Source organism: Triturus cristatus, chromosome 1_1 (assembly GCF_964204655.1).
Source record: "Triturus cristatus chromosome 1_1, aTriCri1.1, whole genome shotgun sequence".
In the NCBI taxonomy this organism is placed as follows: Eukaryota; Metazoa; Chordata; class Amphibia; order Caudata; family Salamandridae; genus Triturus; species Triturus cristatus.
This window is the reverse complement of record NC_140579.1, coordinates 391,442,994-391,469,263: the sequence shown is the minus strand read 5'-3', so window position 1 is coordinate 391,469,263 and position 26,270 is coordinate 391,442,994. Positions and strand designations below refer to the sequence as shown.

At 43.2% G+C, this 26,270-nt stretch overlaps 1 protein-coding gene across 1 annotated transcript in view; it reads right to left on the bottom strand.

Annotated features, from left to right (window-relative positions):
* Positions 1-22,076: 22,076 nt before the first annotated feature.
* LOC146870292 (uncharacterized) overlaps positions 22,077-26,270 on the bottom strand; it is a 134,357-nt gene continuing 130,163 nt past the window's right edge. Inside the window, exon 3 of the mRNA XM_085599659.1 lies at positions 22,077-22,342. Coding sequence (XP_085455785.1) covers positions 22,271-22,342 — 72 coding nt within the window. The 3' untranslated portion in view covers positions 22,077-22,270. The remainder of the gene's footprint in view (positions 22,343-26,270) is intronic.

Sequence of the window (26,270 nt, the reverse complement as noted above, 5' to 3'; positions counted from 1 at the left end):
TGTATTTTCAACACAGATACAGTGGATTTTCTTGGGTATTGTCTGTCCCCAGCAGGTATAATGATGGATGTTAAAAAGGTAAATGCTATTAAGGAGTGGCCAGAACCTACGACAGTTAAGGAAGTACAAAAGGTTTTAGGTTTTGCCAATTTTTATAGGCGTTTTATTCCTTGTTTTGCAGAAACTGTAGTACCTCTGACCAAATTGCTACATAAGGGACAAAAGTTTGTATGGACAGAATGCACAGCTCAGGCGTTCAAAACCCTCAAAGAGAAGTTCACCTCTGCACCCTTATTAAAACACCCAGATCCAGATCTTCCATTTTTTGTAGAGGCAGATGCTTCACAGGTGGCGGTGGGAGCAGTATTATCTCAAAGGGACATCCAGGATGGTCAGCTACATCCAGTAGCTTTCTATTCTAAAAAACTGCTACCTGCTGAACAAAATTATACAGTGGCAGAGCGTAAACTGCTGGCAATCAAATTGGCTTTTACTGAATGGAGACACCACTTGATGGGCTCAAAATTTCCAGTCACTATATTTAGTGATCACAAAAATTTACAATTTTTTAGTTCTGTAAGAGCTTTGACACCTCGACAGATGCGTTGGCTGAATTTTTTTAGTGCATTTGATTTTGTTATTACGTATCGACCAGGTGCACAGCAAAATCAGTCAGATGTCTTATCTAGATATGGGTACACAGCTGATTTAAAGAAAGAAGGAATTGGCCCTCCCATAATTCCTCCACAAAAAATTCTGGCTCCCATTATACAACAAGATTTTTTAAAACAAATCAGGGAGGAACATTTAAAAGTAACAGCCCAGGAGTGGTTAAAAAATCCTCACAATTCTATTCAAGATGGTTTAATGTACCATAATTCTTTGTTATATGTGCCAACTAAGAATTTACAAGAAAGAATTATATCTTGGCATCATGATTCTCTTTTAGCGGGGCATCCAGGATCACAAAAAACTTTGGAAAATTGCAAAAAACATTTTTGGTGGTCTTCCATGATTGAAGACATTAAAAGATATGTCAATTCCTGCCCCATCTGTGCAAGAAATAAATCTGTACACAAAGCACCCATGGGTTTATTACGGCCATTGCCAACTCCTCCGAGTCCCTGGCATACAATCAGTTTGGACTTCATTGTCAATCTTCCTAAGGCAAATATGTATACCACTATTATCAACCCAGTAACTGTTAAATTGGACTTACCCCAAGAAAATCCTGTACACCCTGCTTTTCATGTATCCCTATTAAAACCCTACAATCCACAAACCAGATCAGAACCTCCACCCCCTCCTATTCAAGTTGACGGACATTTAGAATATGAAGTTCAGAAGATTTTAGATGCAAAAAGAATGCGAGGTAAATTGTATTATTTAATAGCCTGGAAAGGTTTTGATGCTACTGAGAACTCATGGGAACCAGCATCATATGTTCATGCTCCACGACTTTTGAGACAGTTTCACTTACGTTTCCCTCTCAAGCCACGTCCGGTGGGGCGCTCTTTGAGGGGAGCGACTGTTACAGTCTGTTGTAACAACCATGCTCGAACCCATCTGGAAGAACCACCTTGTAATTATGTACAGAAATAGTAATGTTAGTTTGTTTTCCTTTGTACGTATTGCCAATGCTTGTTGTTAAACTGTGCATCAGTCTTGAATGACAAAAACTCGATGGCAATGATGGTAAAGTATTTTCATTGGTCTCGTGTGCTAAAACTCCTCACAGGTGCACGTTTTGGTAGCAATGAAATCATTAGGCTTTTGTTTTTTGCTCCTGCTGCTGTAAACGTGGGGCACGTGGAATAATTCCTGTTTGCACAGCTTAGAGAAGCACTTTACAGAACATGCTGTATTTCTGACAGTTGAGCTCACGTTCCCTACTGACAGTTGAGCTCACGTTCCCTACTCACGTTCCCTGCAGGCAAACCAGCATGAAACTAAACACGTGGAACACTGGTTCCTCCTCATGCTAACCCCACCCTCCAGCTACTTTATTTAAAGCCTGAAAACCCCTACAAAAGCGCTTACGCTCGTTTTTCTACCAACGCTTACCTGAAGGCAGAAAACTCTCCTCTGTGATCCTGCATCGGCTCCCGAGTCCTGCGAGGCATCCGGTCCGGTTCCAAAGTTCTTCCCTCGTTGCCACGGAGACGCCTCAAGCTTCCCTTCTGCAAATATGGAGTCACATTAAAAAGATTCCTACGGAGAAAAGGAAACAGAAGAGAAAGCATTCAGCAATCAGTGAGTAACCGGCTGGCTACTACAAAATAACTGTAAGTTTCTCGGACATCGTTTCATTATTCTAGTTTAACTAATACTTGGCCAAGTGTTAGAGTTAGTGATTAAACAAGCACAGAACAATGCAAATATAAAAGACAATACTTATCTAAAGTGGATTTTCACTCTGGCGCAGCGCATTCTCCTAATCCAAGGTGCAAAAAACAACCCTACAGAACAGAAAAAAGAGACATTTGGATTGATAACTTTTGGCATTTCTTAGACTATTACTTGTGAGTATTTACAAAGCAACTTTGAGCATCATTCAACAGCACCTTGGCATAATCAGGTTAACCATTCAACAATAATTAAGAGTTTTACTTTTATCTTTGCAGATGTATATTCCACATTGTGTTCAGGTGTAGATTAGAATATTGGGCCAACAAGGTACTAAATATATGTAGATATATGTATATCTAATTCTTGCAAATCTTATGTGCTATGTGCTAAAATCATGTTGTTCTTTATTTATTACTAGAACTGTGTTTTCATGAGAAGCCTGACAGGAGAGCACAGAGCACACTGAAAGTCGGAGTGTCTTTTTGTTTATTATTTTGTCCCAATTCCCCCTTCCCTTAGGAACTTAACTTGGTCCAACTGTGTTAAATATTCAGTTGAGTCCAGAGAAAGTTCTTGGGGGAAGTCGAGAGCTATCCACGCATCTCTCAAGTTGAACAGCCTGCATTTCAGGTGAGTGAAGGTTAACAGGGTGTGAATGTGACGGTGTATGTGTGAATGTGAAGAGGGGGATGTTTGTGGAGGAGTTTGTATGAAGGTGTGTGAGTGAAGGTGTAGTGGAGGTATGAGTAATGTGGAGTTGTTTCTCAGTGGGGTCTGGCAGCAGTGGGTCTGTTGCAAAGGCTCATGGGTTGTGTGTGTGGGCCCTTTTTATTGGTCCATTTTTGGGTGTGGCTGTGTTTGAATTTTGGTGGGTGTGTTATAAGAGGTGGTTGTGATTTGGGGCCTCTGTTTGCCTGTTTGGATGTGCCAGGTCAGTCATTGAGATGTATTTTGTCATGTAGACATGTTTTGTGGTGTTGTGCGAGTCGATTTGACCCTCCTTGTGCTGTTTTACAGTGTCCTGGTTCTGTAAGAGTCTTTTTCGCGTAGGTACGATCCGTACATACGCGATGCTGGGTGAGGGTGCTGGGGTACGGTGTTGGAGTGCGGCGCGTACATGCGGTGGGGGTACGGTGCGTACACGTGTGGCCCTGGGGTACGGCGCGTACATGCGGAGGTACGGCGCGTACATGGGCGGGTGGCACGTACAGGTGCGGGGCTGGGGTACAGTGCGGACGGGGGGTAAGGCGCGTACATGGGGGTATGGCACGTACATGGGGGGTACGGCGCGTACTGTTGCGGGGCTGGGGTACAGTGCGGACAGGGTGGTGTACGGTGCTCACATATTTGGGGGTTGGGGGGGCTGTACGGCTCGTACACGGGCATAAGTTTACCTGTGTACATGTGTGCTACTGCGTTGGCTCCGTACGGGCCATTTTACGTGCGATTGTGTATTCGGACGGACGGTCGGGATCGTACTTGCGCGCTCGGACTTGTGTTTTACGATTTGCACATAAAAATGTCCGGCTCACTCTCGTACACTTTTCCCGACGATATTCGGACGTAAAAACCTTCCGACGCACTCTCGTAGACTTTTCCCGACGCTATTCGTAGTTATTTTTCACGGACGAATCGTACTTGGCAATTTGTACGGTACTTGTACGACTCGTACGTAAAAAAATACGGATACGGGTCATACGCAAATTATTTTGAACAGATCGGAATCGGCACCTAATTGTTTTGAGTCTTAATTTTTTTTAAATTCATATTTCTTTAATTGGTAATTAATTATAGTAATTATGTAAGTAAATTTTTTTATAAAATGTAGATGTGGGTTGTGACTTTTGTGGTGTTATAGGGTAGGAAATAAAAAAAGTAAATGTATGTAATAATTAATGTTTTTGATTCTAAATATTTTCTAATAAAAAATATTGCTTAGCTTGAAAATTATTTTTTATTTTATGTCATATATTTGTATTTGCCATATGCATTTAACATTATAATATGTTGTTTTTAAATTTGTAACGTTAAGATATTTTTCATATATTTATAAATATTTTTATTTATTTTGTTTTTTAAATATTTGTGCTGTCAATATTTTGTTTATTTTTACTTTTGATCTGGCTGGAGTGAGAATATTAATTGTTATCCCTTTGCAAACCAACATTTTCCCTGCTGTTGCACTGATTGGAGTGGGAAAAGTACATTTTATCCTGCCACTATCCAACACTGTCCCTACTGTTGCACTCACTGAAGTGGGAATAGTAAGTTTTACCCCTCTGCTATCCAACAATTTCCCTACTATTGCATTTATTGGAGTGGGACTAGTAATTTTTACCCCTACGCAATCCAACACTTTCACTACTGTTGCACTCATTGGAATGGGAATAGTATGTTTTACCTCTCCGCTACGTACTGATTGAAGTGGGAAAAGTACATTTTATCCTGCCACTATCCAACACTTTCCCTACTGTTGCACTCACTGAAGTGGGAATAGTAAGTTTTACCCCGCTGCTATCCAACACTTTCCCTACTGTTACACTCACTGAAGAGGAAATAGTTAGTTTCACCCCTCCGCTGTCAAACACTTTCCCTACTGTTGCACACATTGGAGTGGGAATAGTAATTTTTACCCCTACGCAATCCTTTGTCATTTGAGATGTCATCAGTGATGTCATGAGTGATGTCACTGACCATGTCATGAGTGATGTAATATGTGATGTCATCAGCAGTGCATTGCGGGCGCGCGAGTTATAGTTAGCTGAACTAACTATAACGGGGGAATTTCAATGGTTTTGTACAAGTGAAAAGTCCAGCTAACTATAACACCCCTGAAACCTATGGTTTTTTCAGTGAATTTCTGAGGTTTTTTAAATGCTAATTCCTAACTATAACGTGCCTGAAACCTATGGTTTTTTCTGTGAATTTCAAAGGTTTTTTAAATGCTAATTTCTAACTATGCCTACAGAGATAGGACATGTGAAGAAAGAAGAAAAAATGCACAGAAAGAAAAAAAAGAAGTGCAGAAAGAAGCAACAGAAGTCCTCAAAGACGAAGAAAAGTGCAGGAAGAAGGATAACGTGCAGAAAGAACAAAAAGAAGAGCAGAAAGAAGCCTTGTTGCAAAATCATCCTGTACCCTCAACTTTTTCAGACGGATACTGGTGGTAACTGAGTCTGACTAACCAGTCCTAGAGCCAGTGCTATGTTAAAAGACACTTAGAATACAGTGAAAACACCTACATACACTAGGGAACATTATGCGTTGGGGTCCCCCTGTGATTAGCATGACCTCCTCTGTAAGCCCCTAGTATATAATAGGGCAGGGGGATTAAAACTACCTCTTAAAACAGGCCACAGGGCGTTTTTGCACACGTTAACTCAGGCCCCGTCCCCTCCCTTCACCACTGTGTAAACACGCCCTGTGTTCGTTTTTAGTTGGGAGATTAAGTTCATTTGAATCCTGAGGGTCCCTAGGGTCCAACTAGCCCACTAGGTACCTCCAGTAAGTGCCACAGAGCTGCGTTGCAGAGAGGTGTAAAAAGTGGCACGACCTGGACTACCTCTCTGCAATGCAGCTCAGTGGCGCTTACTGGAAGCACTTGGTGGGCTAGTTAGCCCCCAGGGGCCCTCAGTATTGAAGGGAAATTATATCCCCAATTTAAAACATGCCATAGTGCGTGTTTGCACGCGTCACCTCAGGCCCCGTCCCCTCCCTTCACCACTGTGTAAACGCGCCCTGTGGCTGTTCTAAGTTGAGAGATTAAGTCCCCTTGAATCCTAAGGGTGCCTAGGGTCAAACTAGACCACTAGGTACCTCCAGTAAGCGCCACAGAGCTGTGTTGCAGAGAGGTGTAAAAAGGGGCTTGGCCTCAGAACACCTGTCTGCAGCGCAGCTCCCTGGCGCATACTGGAGATGCCTGTTGGGCTAGTTGGCCCTCAGGGACCCTCAGTATTGAAGAGGAATTAATTCCCCAACTTACAACTCGCCAGGGGGCGCGTTTGCAGAGTGCTGCAAGGAGGGGGCGTGGCCTCCGGCACGATGCCAGTCTTTTATTTATTTTAATTTTTTAAGAAGGGGGGCTGTGTGGTTCCCCTTCTTATTCTAATTTATTGGCCCTGATGACCCCATCCCCCAGGGCCTGTCTCCTAATTATATTTTTTTGACCCCAATCCCCAGGGCCGGCCACTGTTTTTTATTATTTAAAAAAAATATATTTATAGACACACCTAGGACATGCTGGACAAACCCTACGTACCTATCACCATGACGATTTGCGTGATATTCATTAAATGGCGACTATGCATACAATGAATCCACGTGGAATGTATTTACACCACTAGTGAAGCTCTGACATGTCTGATGCCCTACCGTGCCTAATCCCGGTAGACACCCTTGTCGTTTATTTATACAAACATGGGTAGCTATTGACGGGCACATTTAATACACATGCACACCAATCCATTCAAAGGGGATTCGACAAAAATTCGACCAAAACTATGCAAGAAACCCCCTCACAGTTAATAAAACACACATCCACTGCCGGATGTGTAATACTTTTTATTTTACTTTCTGGAAAGGGGACGAACATCACTTGAGAGTCACAGCGCGCTCCTGGCAGAGCCCAATGCTGTGTTACACCCACCATTGCCTGCTGAGTGCCACACACCTCTGTGTTGTATTCCATAGCTCGTGCATATGCTATGACACTCTATAGCCCATGTGCACTGTAACACCACCCCGTGAATATGTCATGCCACACTTGTCTTCGCACGGGTTATATTGCCCCATCTAACGTGCCTTCCTCGATGCCTATGTTATAACGCACACTGCTATGCCATACATATTACAATCTGGGATCCATATCTTTGTCACAGTGCATTTGCAACGTTACACTCCCCAGCACATATTTTATATTACAACTTTAGAGACTAGCTAGGTTACACAACACTGCCCTGTGCATATTACACTCCAAGGCGCATATCGCACAGCACGCGCTAGTGCCTGTGCTATCTCGCGCTCTCCAATGAATCTGTCATTGCGCACAATGTATTGCATATTATATTTCACGCCCGGTTCATCTTATATCACACTTTTTGGTGCATAGTTTATACCATACACTATATCTAGTTTTCATTTTCAATCGTGCTCTCAGGACTATGTTCTATATAACACTGTGTTCACCTACCCTTTTCACGGGCATTACATTTTGCGATAGGGGGTGAAGGGTCAGGGGGTGTTTCTGCCAAGTGAGCCCGGAGTCACAGTCACAAACGTCCTCTTCTTCCTGAATAAACGTGAGATTATGCTGCATACTTGTTCATATTTTAAGTAGTTCGCACAGACACACGTTTTAAAAACAATAAAGTTCCTAATACCCACCTTCTCTGAACAGTTAGCTTGCTGCCCCATCCCCCTCCTCCCTATCCTCTGTTGTGTGAATCCATGGACTAGCCTCCTCCCTCCTGCCATGCATGGTCTGATGTGCTGCCACTGCCCTCAATTTAGTATGATGTACCAGTTCACTCCTCCTGCCCTCCATTGCCCAATTCTATGTCCCATCATTGACCTCCTGCTTAAACTCTGTGCTTAGCTTGCTGCTCCTATTGTCCTTCCCCTGCCCTCCGATGTCTTTGTGCATGCCCCTGCTCCATCCTTTTTGCCCACCATGTTCCATGGACCTGCCACTCCTATCTACTCTGAGTGTTCTGTTGAGCTGCCACTCCCCTCCCACCTGCCTAGCATTGTCAGATGACTGTAACCTGTCCCTGCCACCTCCACCCTGCCTGTCCACATGCCATGCCCCTATCCTCTTCCTCCTGTCCACATGGTCCATTGTACTGCCACACCCTTCTGCCCTCCCTTGTCTGTTGTGCTGCAACTGCTCCTCCTGCCTGCCCCGTGCGGTCTGTTGTGAGGCCCCTTCCCCTGAACTTTCTGGTCTGTGCACAGGTCCTGACCCTCCCTTCTACCCTCCATCGTCCTTTGTGCATGCCCCTGCACCCTCCTTCTTGCCCATCATAGCCATTGTGCTGCCACTAACCCTCCCACTTGCCATGCATGGTCTTCTGTGCTGCCATGGCCCCTCCCACCTTCCCTGTGTGGTCAGTTAGCTGCCCCTGACCCCCTCCCACCTTCCCTCCATGGTCTGTGTGTATGCCATCACAGTCTCACTGTTGCTCTTCATGGTGTGTCTTGCTTCTAGTGCCCATCCTGCCTGACCTCCATGGCTATCTTGCTGCTCCTGCCCTGCCCCCTTGCCCCCAGCCCTCTGTTTACATGTGCAGACTCCTACTCCCTTCCTCCTGGCTTGTTTGTTCCATTGTAATGCCCCTGATCCGTCCCTCCTGCCCTTTATGGTCTGTTATGCTGCAGCTTTCTCTCCTGTCTGTCCATTATGGTCAGCTAGCTACCATTGCCTCTTGCCCCTCTGTTCTCTGTTGTCCATGTGCATGGTCCTGTCCCCTCCCTCTTGCTTTCTATGGATTGTTGTGCTGCACTCCCGTCCCGCATGCCCTATGTGGTGTATTGTGCTGCTGCAAACCCTGATGCCTGCCCTGCAGGGTCAGTTTGGTGCACCTCTCCATGTCCCTCCTGTCCTCTGTTATCCAAGTCCATGTCCCTACCCCATTTCCTTCCATGATCCAATGTACCATACTTGCGAACATTTTGAACTTGGTAAGAGGGAGATTTTGAAAAAAAGCTGGGGTATTGATTTTCCCCTTTGAGTTACATTGAAAAAGAGGAGATTGTAGACAGGAGGCAGATCAAATAAAGCCCATTTGAGCTTAAAAACATTGGACGTTTCCTGGCTGAATCGGGTCTGTTGGCATGTATGGTTGTACTACCATTGCCTCTTCCTTCTGCCCACAATGGTCTATTACATTGCCACAGCCTCTCTTGCAAGTCCTGTATTGTTGGTTTGTTGCCCCTGCCCCCCTTTCCACTGCCCTCCATAGTCTGTTGTGCTGCCACGGCCCTTCCTGCCTGCTCAGTGTGGTTAAATTGTTGCCTTTGCACCCTCCTACCTGCCTTCAATTTTCAGAGTCCGTGCCCCTGGCCTCTGACCACTTGATTAAATGTTGCACTTAGGGGAGAGGATGTGGTGTTACTTCCAGAACTGCAGACTTTGCAACTGGGGACCAGGTTGGAGTTTCTGCTTCAGCTCGACATTCTGTGATTCTGGTCAAATCACTTAGTCTCCCCATGTCTACAACCAAAATGAATTTGTTCTTGTGTGATGTAACCAATGCTCATGTAAAGCACTCCAATACCTGACAAGTCTGCACTATATAACACTGCAAAAACACAAAATAATAAGTGTTTTGCACACTTCTGTGATTGGGCTATATTTGGGCTACATCTGGGTGATTTTGGGCTACATTTGGGCTCTTTTGTCTCCGGTGGCCATTTTGGGAGATTTATTTGTTATGAAGTTTCCTAATTTCCTCATGTACTGCAGTCTCCTCAGTAGGAAATGCTTTCAGTTTTTTACTTTGATTCCATCATGAAGGTATTCAAATATGTCACACATTTGCCATAAATTCTGAATGTTAGCACTCTAGTTGCTCATTAGATCACTGTAGTAAAACTACTGTTCACCATGGAAGTCTGCTCCTGGTATTAAAAGTGCATGTTTCAGTCTGCATGTCAGAATTTTTTAATGAAATAGAAGAGGATTTGAGAAGTCACTCAAAATGTGCCCTCATTTTCTTTCTTCAACATTAATCATAATTTCTATGGCAAAATGAACCCCCTCATTGTGTTCCTTTTTAAATTAAATGTTTTAAGTGTTACCAGTTTATTCCAATCAAGATGGCTTCAGGTGTGCCATACTTTTGTCATAATGAAGACAGTAAGCGCTCTAGTTGTTTTTAAGAACACTCTGGGACATTCTGTCATTGGGCTATACTTGGGCTACATCTGGGTGATATTTGGGCAACATTTGGGCTCTTTTGTCTCTGGTGGCCATTTTGGGAGACTTATTTGTTATGAAGTTTCCTAATTTCCTCATTTACTGCAGTCTCCTCAGTAGGAAATACTTTCAGTTTTTTACTTTGATTCCATCAAGAAGGCATTCAGATGTGTCACACATTTGCCATAAATTCAGAATGTTAGCACTCTTTTTGCTCATTAGATCACTGTAGTAAAGCTACTGCTCACCAGGGAAAACTGCTGCTGGTATTGAAAGTGCATGTTCCAGTCTGCATGTCAGAATTTTTTAATGAAATAGAAGAGGATTTGAGAAGTCACTCAAAATGTGCCCTAATTTTTCTTTCTGCAGCACTAATCATACTTTTTACGGAAAAATGAACCCCCTCATTTTGTTCCTTTTTAAATTAAATGTTTTAAGAGTTACCACTTTAATCCAAGCAAGATGGCTTCAGGTGTGCCATACGTTTATCATAAGTAGGACTGTTAGCGCTCTAGTTGTTCTTTGGAACACTCTGGGAAGCTGCAGTAGAACACAAAGGAATCAACTGACAGTCTCTGCCCTTGTTGGATGTACCTGTTTTACTGAGAATGTCAGACTTCATTCTCACATGACTGAGAAAGATAATGTGAATTTACAGAAAATATGCTCTCAGTTTAGCTTATAGATCACCTTCCAAACCTCTGTGGGAAAAGCATGAGAAAATATTTTTCTCTCAATCATGATATCCCAGCAGAAGGCTTTTTCACATGGTGAAATCACCTTAGAACATACCACAATTCCTAAAATGAGTATGGTACCATCAACAAATGATTTATAATGTAACTAAAGCCTTAAAACCTTCTATTAACTGCAATGCTTTTTAATGAGGTGCTATCATGTATATTGGTCCCAAGATGGCTGCCAACACTTCTTGGATGAAGTGCTGACAGCCAATCAGATCTCAGGATGAGATGTGTGGTTAGGCTCCGCCCACATATATATATGATTTTACTTTTGATTTTCTCAGGAACTACTGAACAGATGGACACCAGACCTGCAAAAGGCACTTCCCTGAGCTGAGGTCTACCTCTGCCAAATTTCAAGTAATTCTGTTCAGCCGTTCGGGCTGTACCTTGGACTAAAGGTCCCTATGGAAAATTGCAAGGTGGAAAACGCGTTTTGGGACCCCCCTTTTTTCTCGGCCCCCGCTTGACGAATCCCCCCGAGACTTTCAGGGTAGGAGCGGAGCGGAGCGCCCCACCTATTTTGAAAATTTCACGAGGATTCGTCAACCGGCGCCAAAGTTATTCCAAATAGAATGTTGCGGATTTCCTATGGAAACACGGTCCTAACTATGACTATCTACTGGCGACCGCCAGTAGATAATATATATTATCTACTGGCGACCAATAATATATATTATCTACTGGCGGTAATTTTGATGCCAATAAGACCCTCTCATATATGTAATTTCGAAAGGAAATGCTCTAGGTATTACAGTTTTGATTACATGAAGATGACGTCAGGCATTCCACACTTTTGTAATAAATATAGAATGTTAGCAATCTAGTTGTTCATTAGGATACTGTTGAGAGGCAGAGGCCAGGGGCACGGACTCTGAAAATTGAAGGCAGGTAGGAGGGTGCAAAGGCAACAATTTAACCACACTGAGCAGGCAGGAAGGGCCGTGGCAGCACAACAGACTATGGAGGGCAGTGGAAAGGGGGGCAGGGTCAACAAACCAACAATACAGGACTTGCAAGAGAGGCTGTGGCAATGTAATAGACCATTGTGGGCAGAAGGAAGAGGCAATGGTAGTACAACCATACATGCCAACAGACCCGATTCAGCCAGGAAACGTCCAATGTTTTTAAGCTCAAATGGGCTTTATTTGATCTGTCTCCTGTCTACAATCTCCTCTTTTTCAATGTAACTCAAAGGGGAAAATCAATACCCCAGCTTTTTTTCAAAATCTCCCTCTTACCAAGTTCAAAATGTTCGCAAGTATGGTACATTGGATCATGGAAGGAAATGGGGTAGGGACATGGACTTGGATAACAGAGGACAGGAGGGACATGGAGAGGTGCACCAAACTGACCCTGCAGGGCAGGCATTAGGGTTTGCAGCAGCACAATACACCACACAGGGCATGCGGGACGGGAGTGCAGCAAAACAATCCATAGAAAGCAAGAGGGAGGGGACAGGACCATGCACATGGACAACAGAGAACAGAGGGGCAAGAGGCAATGGTAGCTAGCTGACCATAATGGACAGACAGGAGAGAAAGCTGCAGCATAACAGACCATAAAGGGCAGGAGGGACGGATCAGGGGCATTACAATGGAACAGACAAGCCAGGAGGGAGGGAGTAGGGGTCTGCACATGTAAACAGAGGGCTGGGGGCAAGGGGGCAGCAAGATAGCCATGGAGGTCAGGCAGGATGGGCACTAGAAGCAAGACACACCATGAAGAGCAACAGTGAGACTGTGATGGCATACACACAGACCATGGAGGGAAGGTGGGAGGGGGTCAGGGGCAGCTAACTGACCACACAGGGAAGGTGGGAGGGGCCATGGCAGCACAGAAGACCATGCATGGCAAGTGGGAGGGTTAGTGTCAGCACAATGGCTATGATGGGCAAGAAGGAGGGTGCAGGGGCATGCACAAAGGACAATGGAGGGTAGAAGGGAGTGTCAGGACCTGTGCACAGACCAGAAAGTTCAGGGAAAGGGGCCTCACAACAGACCGCACGGGGCAGGCAGAAGGAGCAGTTGCAGCACAACAGACCAGGGAGGGCAGAAGGGTGTGGCAGTACAATGGACCATGTGGACAGGAGGAAGAGGATAGGGGCATGGCATGTGGACAGGCAGGGTGGAGGTGGCAGGGACAGGTTACAGTCATCTGACAATGCTAGGCAGGTGGGAGGGGAGTGGCAGCTCAACAGAACACTCAGAGTAGATAGGAGTGGCAGGTCCATGGAACATGGTGGGCAAAAAGGATGGAGCAGGGGCATGCACAAAGACATCGGAGGGCAGGGGGAAGGAGAATAGGGGCAGCAAGCTAAGCACAGAGTTTAAGTAGGAGGTCAATGATGGGACATAGAATTGGGCAATGGAGGGCAGGAGGAGTGGACTGGTACATCATACTAAATTGAGGGCAGTGGCAGCACATCAGACCATGCATGGCAGGAGGGAGGAGGCTAGTCCATGGATTCACACAACAGAGGATAGGGAGGAGGGGGATGGGGCAGCAAGCTAACTGTTCAGAGAAGGTGGGTATTAGGAACTTTATTGTTTTTAAAACGTGTGTCTGTGCGGACTACTTAAAATATGAACAAGTATGCAGCATAATCTCACTTTTATTCAGGAAGAAGAGGACGTTTGTGACTGTGACTCCGGGCTCACTTGGCAGAAACACCCCCTGACCCTCCACCCCCTATCGCAAAATGTAATGCCCGTGAAAAGGGTAGGTGAACACAGTGTTATTTTGAACATAGTCCTGAGAGCACGATTGAAAATGAAAACTAGATATAGTGTATGGTATAAACTATGCACCAAAAAGTGTGATATAAGATGAACCGGGCGTGAAATATAATATGCAATACATTGTGTGCAATGACAGATTCATTGGAGGGCGCGAGATAGCACAGGCACTAGCGCGTGCTATGCGATATGTGCCTTGGAGTGTAATATGTACAGGGCAGTGTTGTGTAACCTAACTAGTCTCTAAATTTGTAATATAAAATATGTGCTGGGGAGTGTAACGTTGCATATGCACTGTGACAAAGATATGGATCCCAGATTGTAATATGTATGGCATAGCACTGTGCGTTATAACATAGGCATCGAGGAAGGCACGTTAGATGTGGCAATATAACCCGAGCGAAGACAAGTGTGCCATGACATATTCACGGGGTGGTGTTACAGTGCACATGGGCTAGAGAGTGTCATAGCATATGCACTAGCTAGTGGAATACAACACAGAGGTGTGTGGCACTCAGCAGGCAATGGTGGGTGTAACACAGCATTGGGCTCTGCCAGGAGCGCGCTGTGACTCTCAAGTAATGTTCGTCTTCTTTCCAGAGAGTAAAATAAAAAGTATTACACATCCGGCAGTGGATGTGTGTTTTATTAATCGTGAGGGGGGTTTCTTGCATAGTTTTGGTCGAATTTTTGTTGAATCCCCTTTGAATGGCTTGGTGTGCCTGTGTATTAAATGTGCCCATCAATAGCTACCCATGTTTGTATAAATAAACGACAAGGGTGTCTGCCGGGATTAGGCACGGTAGGGCATCAGACATGTCAGAGCTTCACTAGTGGTGTAAATACATTCCACATGGATTCATTGTATGCATAGTCGCCTTTTAATGAATATCACGCAAATCGTCATGGTGATAGGTACGTACGGTTTGTCCAGCATGTCCTAGGTGTGTCTATAAATATATATTTTTTTTAAATAATAAAAAACAGTGGCCGGCCCTGGGGATTGGGGTCAAAAAAATATAATTAGGAGACAGGCCCTGGGGGATGGGGTCATCAGGGCCAATAAATTAGAATAAGAAGGGGAACCACACAGCCCCCCTTCTTAAAAAATTAAAATAAATAAAAGACTGGCCCCTCCTTGCAGCACTCTGCAAACGCGCCCCCTGGCGAGTTGTAAGTTGGGGAATTAATTCCTCTTCAATACTGAGGGTCCCTGAGGGTCAACTAGCCCAACAGGCATCTCCAGTATGCGCCAGGGAGCTGCGCTGCAGACAGGTGTTCTGAGGCCAAGCCCCTTTTTACACCTCTCTGCAACGCAGCTCTGTGGCGCTTACTGGAGGTACCTAGTGGTCTAGTTTGACCGTAGGGACCCTTAGGATTCAAGGGGACTTAATCTCTCAACTTAGAACAGCCACAGGGCGCGTTTACACAGTGGTGAAGGGAGGGGACGGGGCCTGAGGTGACGTGTGCAAACACGCACTATGGCACGTTTTAAATTGGGGATATAATTTCCCTTCAATACTGAGGGCCCCTGGGGGCTAACTAGCCCACCAAGTGCTTCCAGTAAGCGCCACTGAGCTGCATTGCAGAGAGGTGGTCCAGGCCGTGCCACATTTTACACCTCTGTGCAACGCAGCTCTGTGGCACTTACTGGAGGTACCTAGTGGGCTAGTTGGATCCTAGGGACCCTCAGGATTCAAATGAACTCAATCTCCCAACTAAAAACGGACACAGGGCGTGTTTACACAGTGGTGAAGGGAGGGGACGGGGCCTGAGTTAAAGTGTGCAAAAACGCCCTGTGGCCTGTTTTAAGAGGTAGTTTTAATCCCCCTGCCCTATTATATACTAGGGGCTTACAGAGGAGGTCATGCTAATCACAGGGGGACCCCAACGCATAATGTTCCCTAGTGTATGTAGGTGTTTTCACTGTATTCTAAGTGTCTTTTAACATAGCACTGGCTCTAGGACTGGTTAGTCAGACTCAGTTACCACCAGTATCCGTCCGAAAAAGTTGAGGGTACAGGATGATTTTGCAACAAGGTTTCTTTCTGCTCTTCTTTTTGTTCTTTCTGCACGTTATCCTTCTTCCTGCACTTTTCTTCGTCTTTGAGGACTTCTGTTGCTTCTTTCTGCACTTCTTTTTTTTCTTTCTGTGCATTTTTTCTTATTTCTTCACATGTCCTATCTCTGTAGGCATAGTTAGAAATTAGCATTTAAAAAACCTTTGAAATTCACAGAAAAAACCATAGGTTTCAGGCACGTTATAGATAGGAATTAGCATTTAAAAAACCTCAGAAATTCACTGAAAAAACCACAGGTTTCAGGGGTGTTACAGTTAGCTGGACTTTTCACTTGTACAAAACCATTGAAATTCCCCCATTATAGTTAGTTCAGCTAACTATAACTCGCGCGCCCGCAATGCACTGCTGATGACGTCACATATTACATCACTCATGACATGGTCAGTGACATCACTCATGACATCACTGATGACATCTCAAATGACATCACTGATGACATCATCCTTGTGATAGAGTGGCAGACCTCCTCTCACCCTAATATAACCTTTGATACACACATTCAAAAATAGAGACTACAATTTTCAAAACAATGGACATACCAATACCAGTTACAACAACCTCTTCAGTAATTCTAAGATCCACATACACATCCACTCATTCACCAACAGTCCTATACAGTCACTCATACATGTACTCACTCATCATATGTACTCATACACCTATACATCCTGTTACACAATGCCACTCATCCATAGAGTTACTCACACACATAGTCACTCATACTAATAAAGAATCAAACATACATTTACTTGCATATACAGTTATACACACACCACCACACTTACTTCTACGGAAACTTACACATACTTAGTCTTTTAAACAATCACTTATAGAAACACATACTTATTCATACAGGAACTCTTTCAATCTCTCACTCTCACATATACTCACTTATATACACCAATAGTCACATATACTAGTTTAAAACATATGTAGTTACTCATAAAGACACTATTGAGACAGTCATTCACTCACTAACACACCCATACACACACTCATCCACCCATACAATCCTGCACACATGCTGTCTTCAACACATATAAACAGTGAGTCACTCATTCATGCAACTCTGCACTACGTAATACCCCCCACCGAACCATGCAGACACTCAGACTGATACTCAAAAAAACAACTAATAACCTATATAGACACCCATGTAGCTACTCACCAACCCATGCAGCCACTTATACACAAAGTGAGAGACTGATACAGATATTTACATATTTAAACATTACTCACTAAGCCATGTATTCACTATGATACACTTAATCAGTCAGTTACACAATCAATTTTTCAAAAACAAATCATCCATTTAGACACTTATATACCCATTTATTCTTCCATCGACCTTGAGATATACATATATAAAACATATTTAATTTTCAGAAAAACACACATTCACTGGATGATGTCATCAGTGATGTCATTTGAGATGTCATCAGTGATGTCATGAGTGATGTCACTGACCATGTCATGAGTGATGTAATATGTGACGTCATCAGCAGTGCATTGCGGGCGCGCGAGTTATAGTTAGCTGAGCTAACTATAACGGGGGAATTTCAATGGTTATGTACAAGTGAAAAGTCCAGCTAACTATAACACCCCTGAAACCTATGGTTTTTTCAGTGAATATATATATATGTATATATATATATATATATATATATAATATATTATTTTTACAAAGCACCACCCACTTGAAGATGCACTCGCAGGCAGCAGATTGACGGCACTCGGCATTTCCTTTTCCTTGGGATTAATTCAGCTTGAGCCTTACGCGTTTCGGAGCGTGGTTGCCGTCAAACTGCTGCCTGCGAGTGCGTCTTCAATTGGGTGGTCCTTTGTAAAAATAATTGTTATGCGGCAGACCGAGTCGCGAAGGCTGCACCACCTACTGAATAATTGGAACCATGGAGACACACTAATGCTTGAAGTCTCCAATTGGTGCAGGTGGCAAAAAGGATTTCAAGACGTAATGCGGATTTCCTTTCCTAGAAACCCACTGTTGGTATGACAATATCGCCAATATAAATGCAAAGCGGGACCTACTATAGGTGAATTACAGTATCCAGGGGGTTACAAATGTACTATAGGGAATGTACTACCACAAGTACCAGCATGCAATACAAGCTGTAATCATCTGCTGCCCAATGGAGGGCGTATTAAAGCGCATGCTGTGTGAGCGTCCTGGACTCTTTGTCATTTGTGAACTGCCTGTGAACAAGGAGCAACCACGCTCCGAAACGCGTAAGGCTCAAGCTGAATAAATTCAAAGGAAACGCTGAGTGCCGTCAATCTGCTGCCTGCGAGTGCGTCTTCAATGGGTGGTCCTTTGTAAAAATAATATATATATATATTCACTGAAAAAACCATAGGTTTCAGGCATGTTATAGTTAGGAATTAGCATGTAAAAAACCTTAGAAATTCACAGAAAAAACCATAGGTTTCAGGGGCGTTATAGTTAGCTGGACATTTCCCTCGTACAAATCCCTAGAAATTCCCCTGTTATAGTTAGTTCAGCTAACTATAACTCGCGCCCCCGCAATGCACTGCTGATGATGTCACATATTACATCACTCATGACATGGTCAGTGACATCACTGATGACATCACTGATGACATCTCAAATGACATCACTGATGACATCACTGATGATGTCATCCATGTGATAAATTAGTACATCTTCTCACACCCTAATATAACCTTTGATACGCAGACTCAAAATTTCCAACGGCTATTTTGACAACCATAGATACTCCAATACCAATAACTACACACCCAGTCATTGACTTTTAGGTCTACATACATGTCCACTCACTCACCTGTACAGTCACTCATACTTACAGTCACTCTGTGCATTTCTACACCTATATAGATACTCACACACCGCCAATCATCCATTGAGGTACTGACATATCTAGTCAGTCATGTAAATAATTAATCACAGTCCAATTTACTCACCTATACAGTTAAACACACTTAAGTTCACTTACTCATAAAAATACTAACAAATTCTGTGTCTTCCTGCAGAAAAACAAACAGCACATGACACAGATATCCTTGCACTATGGCGCATACAGCCACTCCCAAAATCACACACTCTCACATATAGATAGTTATATACTCTTACACACATATACACTGCGTTTCACATATGTAGTTACTAACACATGTACTACTGAGATATACATTCAATCACTAACACACCCATACATACACTCACCCAACCATATAGTCCATCACAGATGCACTCTTAAAACCATGCACCCACTGAATCACCCACTCACACATCTAGTCACAGAGTCACACACACCCTACCCACACAAACACTCAGGCACCCATACAGATACTCAGACAACCAATCAATAACCCATATAGACACTCATATAGCTATTCACAAAACCATGCAGCTACTTATACACCAACACACAGACACATACAGACATTCACACAGTTTAGTCACTAGTCTGCAGTAAGATACATTTAATGACTCACTTATAGAGTCAGTTACACACCTAGAAAATCATCCATTCACACACTTGTACACCCACTTATTTTTCAACAGGCCTTTCCCTGTATATATTAAACATATTAAAACTGTTCAGAAACACATACTCAATGGATGATGTCATCAGTGATGTCATCAGTGATGTCATTTGAGATGTCATCAGTGATGTCATCAGTGATGTCATCAGTGATGTCACTGACCATGTCATGAGTGATGTAATATGTGACATCATCAGCAGTGCATTGCGGGGGCGCGAGTTATAGTTAGCTGAACTAACTATAACAGGGGAATTTCTAGGGATTTGTACGAGGGAAATGTCCAGCTAACTATAACGCCCCTGAAACCTATGGTTTTTTCAGTGAATTTCTAAGGTTTTTTAAATGCTAATTCCTAACTATAACGTGCCTGAAACCTATGGTTTTTTCAGTGAATTTCAAAGGTTTTTTAAATGCTAATTCCTATCTATAACTTATTTCTAAAGATATCATGAAAAGCATTCTTTTTTAAAAGTAGGGTGCACATTAGTTTTGTGGAAAAGCATCTTTGTGATTGGTTAAGAAAAAGCAGCTTCAACGTGGAGTACATATCATAGGATAAAATTTGCTCAGCTCAACCACACCTGCTACTTGCATTTGGAAGGCACTGTTGGAAATTAAAACATTCGTGAACTTTTAACCTGCACGTGTCGTTAAATGTTGAAGGAAATGTTGCAAAAAAATATCGTTAAGTTTTAAAAAATTGATGAACTTTTAACCTGCACGTGTTGTAGAATGTTCTAGAAAGTGTGTTGATAGAATATGTTGCACTTCTGACTTCTATGTGTTGTTGAATATAAAAAAAACGGTTCATATGGAAAATTAAAAAGAAACCAATAGAGAAGTTTTTATTCCTTACATGTATTTATGTGTGCAGCAACAAAATTATAGACACATCAGCACTAGGAGGAGGAAGAAGCAGGGAGTGGGGGGAGGGGGAGATGGGCAGAATGGCACACATGCACAATTAAGTACAACACACATATAGACTAACAATGGCCAAAATGAAACACACCAACAAGGAGCACAAGTCACACAACCCACCAACATCACACCACTAAACGAGCATAGAAGTGAAAACCATGCTGCATTCATACAGGATGTGTAGAAAGGCCAGTCGTTGGTGTTGTGGGATGTCTGCGACCGTGGTCATCATGGATGAGATGCCCAGCATGTGGCACATGGTCGAGTTCACTGTGAGTTATATTGCCAAACGGCTGCTCCTCCCTCCCACGAGCCCCCACACTTTTGTACGGTGCGCTGTTGTATCTCATGCACTCGTACAGCACACCATTGTAATGCCTATTTGCGCATGTCCTGCTACATTCCAACTACACCATCACAGTGCCGTTTGGAGGTGGTGCATGCCACTTTACAACATCGACTGCTGCGGCTCTTGTAGCAGGCCACACCAGAACACAGAGACACACTTACCGCACTTCCTGTACACGGACATGTCCGAGACACCCCGTTCCCCTTGCCGGATAGGCACACCCCTGCACTGACCTGTGAACCCTAGACCAGCACACGCCAGTTGTGCATGCAGGAGGATGCATCCGTAGCTACACGTCCAGGCTCACTGCCAACGCTGAGGTGACAGCACACTGTGATGTTGCAGGGCTCGTGCCTATCATGCTAAGACAATGACCACAGGGACACACTTACTAAGATGTGGGTTTGGGGGGCATTGGCGGTCCTGGAGTTGTTGAGATGAGTCTTCTGGCCCTCATGGGTATCCCTGTATCATGCTCATTGACTCTATGGCACCTGTGGGTGTTCTGGTGTGGCTCTTGGCTGTGTTCCCTTTCATGGTGCAGGTAGTTGTCCTGCTTAACACCAGCAGAAAACAGGTGTAAAATCCCTGGTGCTAACGTGTCTTATCGCCGGAATTTGTTTCACATTGCAATTGGTGTGAAAGTTGTGATGTGATTTTTTTTCGTGTGCAGAACAATATACGAACTGAGCAGTGTATCTCGTCAAGATCCAGCACCTGACGCACTATTCCCAATCAATATAAATACAATGAGATTTCTTAATAGATTTTGTGTGTACACTGTAAGTACAGCCAATACCTCAGTGCAATTCAATACAGGATTTTGGTATTTAGAATAAATTGGAAAGGTGCACCTCGTGTCTTTTTGCACGAGAACGGCTAGTCTCCATTTCATTATCAGCACTTTAACGGAAGAAAGTTGAGATAAATCTAACACACTATTCAGAAGTTGGTGCAAACTGCAGATATCACCAGTATTCCAGCGATAAGTGCCCCAAAATTTAACACCATGGTGGACTCCATCAAATAACAGTAATAAGAACAAGAAAGAGTCACACAGCAGTTAAGAGAACAACCAAAAACGTTATTATTATTTTTTTTCAAACTTTATTTTTTATAATCATAAATAAGTAAACGGTAAACTATTTTCAAACCTTATTTTTTTATTAACATATATATGAACGATAAACTAATAAACAAAATGTAACAACAATAATACAAAACAACAAGGCGGAACACTCCTGTAGACACCATGGATGTCGACGACAGACCTGGAAAATCAGAAAGATTGTTAAAAAAACAACAACATGGTATTCTCAACAAAATACCACAAGAAACAAATCACAGATATATAAAATGCATACAGCTAACAAAATTTTAAAAGTTTAACTTACAAAAACTTTAAATGTTGCCGCTTTAAAATATTTACCGAATCTGAGGAAAATCTTTTGCAGAAGGAACCACGCCCACAACGTTTTTCTTCAGTGGGGAGGACATTTTTTACTTTTCCCAAGGGGCAAACAAAGACCAATGCCACCTTGATCATGCACAAGATTTTCAAAAGAGTTCTGTTACGAGGGGATCTTAACAAAAAATACTCATGCGGCACGGCAAGTATGATGAAACACCTAAGGACCCTTCATCCGAACAATCTTGCACGAGAAGAGTACAAACAGATGAGAAACACTCCTATTCTGTATCTGTAAAAAAGAATCACAAATAAATGTATATTAATAACTTTCAAAATTATACTATTCCATTACTGTACAAACACATTTTATATAAATACTGACTAAGAAACTATGTCCCCGAACCACAAGTGTGACGATGGTTAAAACACTACATGCATAGTGCATACTACTTTGAAGCAGTTCATGCCCTAAAGCCTACCTCACTAAAAACTCTACATGCTAACCGACTAAATGATTACAGTACTATAAGGAGACACACTGGGTGAGTGACAGGGTGTTTGCTAGAAGAGTATGAATACTAACTAGGGAATTGAAGGTGTGGAACACAACTGTGTAGGTGATTAGATGACTGCATCCATACTGCATAGGCATTTAAAGCAGTCCATGTGCTAAGGCCTGGCTCACTGCATGACTACTTGGGTACTGACTGAATGATTAGAGTACAGCAAGGAAAGTGCCTGGTAGAATTTATAAGTGCTAGGCTTTTCGCACAGGGAATGGATTAGTACTTGGTACTGAATGGGTCACTAGAGGAGTGCAAAGGCAGTGACAAGTGCTGGACTGTATGGATACTGACTAGTAAATTGAAAGTGTGAAAGACAAGTGTCTAGGTGGTTAGAAGACTGCATGCATAGTGCATAGGGGTTTGAAGCAGTCCATGTGCTAAGGCCTGGCTCAGTGCATGAATACTTAGGCACTGAGTGAATGATTAGAGTACTGCAAAGATAGTATCTTGGTGAATTTATAAGTGTTTGGGTTTTAGCACAGTGAATGGATTAGCACATGGTGCTGAGTGGGTCACTAGAGGACTGCAAAGGGAGTGACAGGGTGTTTCCTGGAAGTGTATTGATACTGACTGGGGAATTGAAGGTGTGAAAGGCAAGTGTGTAGGTGGGTAGACAACTGTATGCATAGCTGATAGGGGTTTGAAGAAGTCCATATACTAAGGCCTGGGTCACTGGATCAGTACTTGGGTACTGACTGAATGATTAGAGTACTGCAAGGAGTGTGCCTGGGTGAATTTATAAGTGGTTGGGTTTTGGCGCAGTGAATGGATTAGTACATGATGCTGAATGGGTCACTAGAGGAGTGTAACGGGAGTGACAGTGTGTTTGCTGGAATTGAATGGATACTGACTGGGGAATTGAAGGTGTGAAAGACAAGTGTGTAGGTGGTTAGAGGACTGCATGCATAGTGGATAGGGGTTTGAAGAAGTCCATGTGCTAAGACCTGGCTCAGTGCATGAATACTTAGGCAGTGACTGAATCATTAGAATACTGGAAAGAGAGTGTCTTTGTGAATTTATAAGTGTTTGGGTTTTGGCACAGTGAATGGATTAGTACATGCTGTTGAATGGGTCTCTAGAGGACTGCAAAGGAAGTGACAGGGTGTTTCCTGGAAGTGTATGGATACTGACTAGGGAATTGAAGGTGTAAAAGACAAGTATATAGTATGTTAGAACACTACATGCATACTGCATAGACATTTGAAGCAATCTATTTGGTACTCAGAAACTGACTAAATAATCACACTACTTCTAGGACAGTGCTTAGGTAAAACTTTTAAATTTTCAGTTCTGCCACAGTGAACAGAATAGTACATGGTACTGCACCTTAGTGTCAAACCCTGACTCATTTTATCAATGCATAAGCAAGGACTATCTTCTAATGCTACTAAAACTTGACAACATGACAGGTTTTAAAAGAGTTATCTGCTAAAAAATACACGATGTTACCAAATCCTTCTCTCACAGTGCTTCCCAAATGCACACAGACTCACAGTGTGATTCTAGACAACAACCACTATACCTAGGAGTTTACCAAAAATCATTCACTACTGTGGAAGTGGTAAGGGAACTGCACACAATCTTCATATTTGAGGACTGCACTTTTATGTCAAATCCTGACTCATTTAATCAAAGCATAAGCAAAGACTGGCTTCTAATGCTACTAAAACTTGACAAAATGACCGGTTTTAAAACAGTTATCTGTCAGCAAATACACAATGTTACCAAATGCTTCTCTCACAATCCTTACCCAAATGCAAACAGACTCACGGTGTGATTTTAGACAAGCAACACTATCCTAGGAGTTTACCAAAACTCATTCACTAGTCTGGAAGAGTTAATGGTACTGCACACAATCTACATATTTCACGACTGCAATTTACTGTAAATGCCTGACTCATTTAATGAAAGTGTGGTAAATATTTAAATTACCTGTACTATTTTTTATGCGGTAAAGTCTAGTAAGAATAACTCAGTCAAAATAAGAGGCAGAATCCGTGGTATTAGAGGTTCTGAAAAGGGCTTTATTCCTTACAAAGGAATTATAGTTCGAACTAGGCAACCATATTCCATCACCACGAAGGTTCAGGAAGGGATCAGCAATACATTATTGACAAGTAACAGTATATATAGAAAAAGCATTGCATTAAGACAGATGCAGGAGGCGTAACAACTGATAATACAGATAAGAATACACATACGTAATGAAAATAGGCGTAAATACAGGCGTATACTAGAAACGTTATTTAAAATGATGTCACAAGTGGGTGGATCCATAAGAGAATCCTGCAGTGTCAGCAGAAATATTTGGCAGAGATGCGCGCGCAGCCGCATGACGTGTGATTGACGTACAACTAGAGGGTGAAGGGAACTTGACATTTGGCCCTACATGTGGAGACAGAAGTCTGGGGTGTCAGGACAACCTAGTCCTAAATCATATCTAATATCTTGTGTTTAAGGAACTATATTATCTGGAAGGAAGGGTCTTCTCGGACAGATCCTATTCTATACTGACTGTTAGTGCGTGTACAAGCGTCTATGTGTCTACATGTGATGCGAGGGGGCAGGAATCTTCCATAGTAACAGGGGCTATGAATTACTTGCAAAAAGACAGCGAGGCCGAGCCTTTTGCTCGGTAGCTGGAGGGATGTTTACCTAAACTACTAGACAGGAATGCATTGGATGAGGAGCGGAGCAGATAACTTGAAGGCTGAATACAGTTTTTGGCAGGCAACAGGCCGCGTCAGGCACCGTTAGCCGCGCAGGGAGTAAGACAAAGTTCATGGACACGGATGCAGGTCCAAGCTGGAGCATTTCAGAGGCAGAAACAGAAAAAGGCTTGATGGCAGAATTCAGGGCCTACTCGCCCGAACTATAAAACTAGAAAAGTGAACCACATAAAGTCGGTGGCCTTTCATACTTAGGAATGGCATATTCGACCCATTCATGGCGGATCTGAAAGAGGGCATGTTGACGTTGAACGCACATGTATTTGCGTCTTCATAGCTGGAACTGGAGGGAACATACATGTACTTATAGCATGTACATGGAGCCGTTGGGGTCTAAGATAGGGGACACAATTGACCATAAAAATTCATATTTCCACATTCCCTCCTTGTCCCCTACGGACCCTCATGAAATATCCATCTTCATCAATCCATCAATCTGTTCATATAGCATCATTTGTTCTTCTTTCTTCTTCCGGGATCTTGAATGAAAATTTGAAGGCGGGATACACGATGTGGCACACAGACCACAAATCGCTGGCCCACATTGTAGACACAAGCAGCAACTGAATAGTATGAGAAAGCCAATACCTAGGAAGGATAGGATCCTCCATCCCCAGGCTGACAACACGCTCCAGAACCAACCGGACCAAGTCCAGGTGCCTGGATTCTGGTGTATCTGGCTTACGATCTTATGAAGTCGAGTTATGGCTTTATATACTGACGGCGCGTTTTCTGGTATGAAAACACAGCAACTTGATCCGATGACCCTACAAGCTCCGCCCCTATCGGCCAGAATGACGTCAAGGACAAGACGATTTTGGAGAACAACAATCCGCATCGCAGACTGCTCCTCCGTTAAGTTGCCCAAAGCGGAAGTAGTTTCATTCACTACTGCTTCAAGGGTTCTAGTTAATCTACGTAT